Source organism: Dysidea avara, chromosome 7 (assembly GCF_963678975.1).
Source record: "Dysidea avara chromosome 7, odDysAvar1.4, whole genome shotgun sequence".
NCBI lineage: Eukaryota > Metazoa > Porifera > Demospongiae > Dictyoceratida > Dysideidae > Dysidea > Dysidea avara.
The window spans coordinates 36429707-36434882 of NC_089278.1; the positions used below are offsets into that span (position 1 = coordinate 36429707).

Below are 5176 nucleotides of genomic sequence, written 5' to 3' on the forward strand. Positions count from 1 at the left end.
GATTTTGAGTGTATAGTGATAGAGTATACTGAATGGCACCAGTTATAAGGAACATATAATAGCTATCAATGACACACATATTTGTACTTATCTGGCACTGAGAATGACATGAATGCCTAATTATTACGCATTTATAAAATGTTTTGTACCCTTGATTATTAGAGTAGCAATGCATTTAGACAATAGTAACAAATATGAAATTTCTCATGAAAACAGCAAAAAAATCTTATCAAAATCAGATAGGTGGCTATTAAGTTGAGCAAGAGATCATGTATACAAGACAGCAGGATGCATACAATGAGACTTTGAGAATAAACACTCTATGATGAGAGGCAAGCTATTTTTGAACAAGATAAGCTAGAGGCTTGTAGCTTTAATGATGAAACTTATGTTTAGCTTTAACTGGTCACTGTGGCCAGTTAGTTCAAAACATTGGTAAATTGAGCCTTAAGAGACCTGCAATTAAGGCTACATGTACAGTAAAAACAAACTAGTGAATGTCACTACCATAATATATAATTATACTCCCTATTCTGATGTAGTGACATTCACTACTACTATTGTAGTGACGGTCACTACAAAATTGTGAATGTCACCCTTTAAAAATAGTGAGTCTTGTGGCAGAAATTAGTAGTGAAATTTACTAGCTACTAAATTTTACAATGTGGAATAATCACATTGTATCATTGTTGGCACTATTGCTATAGCTTTGTTTGTGCCATGCATGGCAGTGACTTAATGATTTTACAGCTTCTGCCATAGTTTCAGCTCATGACAGTGGTGATTTCCATGAGTGTAGTTTATGACCTTAAACAATAAGGTAATTATGTGGTGTAACATGCAGAGTTGTGGCATACAAAGGACAATGCATTTGTGGTCTGAATTACACCATAGATATACATAGCCCCATGTTTGTTATATTAGAGTATCTCATGCATGATCTTGTATGAAACAATTTTTTTGGGTTTGAAGAGAGGGGTACCCTCTCTCTGAATCTGCGTTGGTTGAATGTCATTAAGTATGTGAATGGTTGTCTAATGCATGTATGATTATAGTAGAGTAACAAAGCACTTAAATTCTGATTTGTGCACTTAGCTATGTAGTAGAGTTAGCCTTTAATAGCATTTTTTGTCTATTAAAACATGCATGATTTGGTTCCTTTCATTCTAAAGTCATCATATGTTTAGCTATTAAGTTACGTGGCCACTGTTGGAAATTTACGCCCCAAGAGCAAATACCAGTAACTAATTTGTGACTAAAACTAGTTGACTCGGAAATGAAATTAGCTACATAAAAACCAAGTAGTTTCTTCACTGAGCAAGAATCACTGAATTTTTAGTACAAAAATGACTGCAAAGGCCAAATTCAGTTTGTGATTGCCAACTGAAGTTTCATGGTTTTCCGGCTCACAAATATAGCTAGTATGCACAACTTCCTATGGCTATGCTGCAGTATGGTTACTATACTTTTATGGAAAGTAAAGTGTATGTTTGTGCGTGCATGGTGCGTGCGTGCGTGTGTGTGTGTGTGTGTGGGAGAGGAGGGATGGGGGGGTCGTTCGCCCTCTGTGCATCCCTAAGCTCTAGTTGAGGGAGGATCACGTGACAGACTAGATTACGAATAGTGATACGGAGCATTTGACAGATTACGGCGGATCCGAACATGGAGTCTGGTGGCCAAGTTCGAACCACGAGTACCATTCCAACCGATACTGCGGGGACGGGCTCATTACTCCCTTCAGCACCATCCGTGTCGGTTATCTCAGAGGCTGGCGCTGTATCGGTACAAACTAGGAACGATGCGTCCATTTGCACCATTGAAAACCTAGCGGAACATGGGGGGAGACACGGGGACATCAGATGCAACCCGAGCGTTGACACTTCACTGAGTGTCACTCCTCAATACGCAACATTGGAGTAAGTCATTTTAACCCATGTAACCGTATACGTGTTTTGGTTATACTGTAACCTTTAGCATGGTTCAACCATGATTGAACTTAGAACTTTAATTTGTGATGTTTAAATGTTTTCAATAGTGTACCAGCTCCTGCTAAAGCCACAGATTGGACGGAGCTGTTTGAAGGAGCCAGGTTTACACACAATGGCAAGTACATTGCAGGACATGTTGAGTCAGTTGATGAGATACAAAAAGTCATCGACAATTTCCGTACTCTCACCAGCACAAACTATTTGTTCAAGGGTTCACTACCTCAGTCAAGCATTGATGAAGCAGCATTGAGAGAAAAGTTTATGAATGCTTCGACAAGGCCTAGGCTGTTATGGCAGCAACACATAGGAGAGCCAGCTGTGCCATATGATGGAGTGCCATTCATTTCGCAGGGAGAATACACTGAATATTCGTGTGTGTTCATGACCAAGGCATCCAGAGGGCGTGGTAAAGGTGAAGGGGATAGTTTCATGTATATGACTGCTGGAGGATGCAATGCTAAAATATTTGTGAGGAGAATACTACGATTTCCCAGCCACCGAATTGCAGACACTTCAGCATATCATGGCATTGCTGCCATTCGGAGAGCTAGGAAGCAAGTTCTTGAGGATCTAGTGAATCAGATTTGTCACGGCTTGGTGCACCCAGTGGAAAGATATTGTGTTTCTTTCCCAACGTCTTTAGCCCACACTGGCCATGTCATTAGCGAATTTGAAGAGCCAACACAGGGAGAAATGAATCCGTCACTTATCTCGCAGCTTATTCAACTTCTGAACAGACGTATTGTTGGCTTGGATGAGATCCACCGCACCCTTCATGCGTACACTGAAGACAACCACGGAGCAGATCTTGCTATAAATCCCAACGATCCCAGTTTGTTACCATCACGTTCTTGTATATGTCGTCACATCTACTGGCTGTACAAGACAAACCAGGTTACCAAGACGATTGATGCCGTGAAGATGTCCAAACAGACAAGCCGCCCCAGACAAAATGACTATCCTCAACCGAATGATACCACAGTAGGTACTGCTACAACCCTTGACACAGTACCTCATAGCCTATATGGTATTGTGATGGATACTAATGGGACAGGTGGAGGCCATGATGTACCAGACCTGTCTGCTGAGGCTAACACTGTAGAGGTACAGGACACTACTAGTCTTGACAATACTGGTGAAGAAATGATGGGGGGAGACGAACTGGTGTATCATGAGAACATGTCATCATTAAGGCACTTTGAACAAACTGCATCTTCGCTAAAACAGAAGGTACTCTGTAATTGTGTATGTGCTTGTGCAACTGTGTGTGCGTGTGCATGCATGCATTTGTGCGTATGTGTACACATGTGAATACATACAAACACTACACACACAAACACACACATGTACATGTGTGTGTGCATGGGTGTGTATGTGTTTGGGTACATGTATTGTGTATGTGTGTTTGTGTGTATTGTTTCTTTACAAGTACACCACCTGTTATGAAATGAAATAGCTCAAAACTATTTTGACATTTTAATGTAAATTAATCAAGCTACTTGTTGTGGTTATAGCTGTTTAGTTCAATTTAATCCAATCATCTTAATAAACACCACCTCAAAACTATGAATATAGCCACTTTTGTTATTTTATCAGATTACTCTTTTGACCAGTAAACATCATGTGAATTTCTTTAGGAGAATACTCAGCGACATCTCGGTAGCTCGCCATCTACTACAACTACTCCCAAAATCATCACCTTTTCTGTAAGACAAAGCATATACTGAGACCTCTCTCTAGCAGACACTTTGATTTGTTATATCATAGAGGTGATTTTCTCACTCAAAGTGAAAGTGTACAGAGCCACAGAGTCAATACCTTTGTTATGGAGGTAATTTCTAGAAATTCAGAGTTTGTTAAGAGAGGTTTCAGTGTGTTGTGTGTGAACTGTTTGTAAGGTGGTGTTTACTTGTACAGCCTGATTGTACAGTAGAGGATGATGATGGAGATGAATTGAACATGGCTCGACAAGAGGTCCAGAGTCTTCTCAAGATTATTGAGAATCAACTGTATGCCTGTACAGACTCTTCTGCCATGCATAAGCTGCGACGACAACTTACAACATTGTGTACACAGTTTTCAGGAAGCCTGAGTAGTGGGAAGAAACGTGGCTTGAATCTGGATGATAGCCATGGTACTAAAATGGCTAGGCTAATGTAACGGTTTAACTTTGTACATTTCTTTTTTATTGTTTACACTATCAACAGTAAATAACATAGAAGAGAGTGTTCTATTGTGAATTTGAGTTTGTGAAGTGCTAAGATGAGGACAAGCTTGTCTTGTCCTGGCTACTATCTGCAACAAGAACTCTGTCAGTATGTGTGCAGCTGGCATCTTTGTTGTGGGCCTAATGATACACACTTGTGGTGTTTCTAATAGTGGGTGTTTCTAATAGTGTCAGGCAGGTCCATCTTGAGGTTCTAAATCCCACTATTGTCCTTGCCTATTAACACTCTTTTCTAAATAGAGTTGCTTGTAAATAGGTCACTTAGCATACCTTAGGGGATGAAGTGGGAATAAAGTTTTTTTTTTAATATTTAAACCAGCCTTAAAGTTCCAGCAATCTGTTCTAGTAATTATACAGTATATGTAGGTCCCTGGTAGACTCTCAGGAAAAGTATCAGATCATATTGTTGTTCACTTGTAGTGTTAACAGGCCTATATGTCCATACATGCCTTTAACCATGTTACCATAGTGATGTATCCCAGTGTAGCAAGTTGCCTGGGTAATGCTTGAATGTGTTGTAGTGTGTACATGTGTGTGTGACTTTGCTTGACTGTACCTGTTATATGGAGGTGGAAATGACATGTAAACATTGAGCAAGGGGTAGTCACTTCCATACTGCCAGTTAATACACTTATGACTGGGATCAAGAATTTTGATTGTCAAAATTTCGCCTTGATCGCTTGATTTCACCTATAAAAGCTTGATTGTCTACCATAAAATACTAGTAAACTCTTGTGTTTGCCAAAAGTTAGTTTTCAAAGGTGCTTGATCGTTCCTTTTACGGACGTCTTGATCGCTTGATTCACTGTACAAAAACCCCTTGATCGCTTGATTGAATCTTTATCCCGGTCGTACGTGTTTCAACAGACGGTATTGAAGTGACTACCCCTTGTTGAGCAAAAGGAATAGTGGTGGGGCGCCCCAAGATAATAACAGTTTACGGAGAGCATTTGTATTGCTT

At 40.0% G+C, this 5176-nt stretch overlaps 1 protein-coding gene across 1 annotated transcript; it reads left to right on the forward strand.

Moving 5' to 3' along the window:
• Nucleotides 1–1524: 1524 nt before the first annotated feature.
• Nucleotides 1525–4228, forward strand: LOC136262557 (uncharacterized). Its single transcript, XM_066056871.1, has 4 exons — nucleotides 1525–1916; nucleotides 2036–3218; nucleotides 3626–3694; nucleotides 3906–4228. The coding sequence occupies exons 1-4, from the start codon at nucleotides 1663–1665 to the stop codon at nucleotides 4146–4148; spliced, it is 1749 nt and encodes a 582-aa protein (XP_065912943.1). The 5' UTR covers nucleotides 1525–1662; the 3' UTR covers nucleotides 4149–4228.
• The last annotated feature ends 948 nt before the right edge of the window (nucleotides 4229–5176 follow it).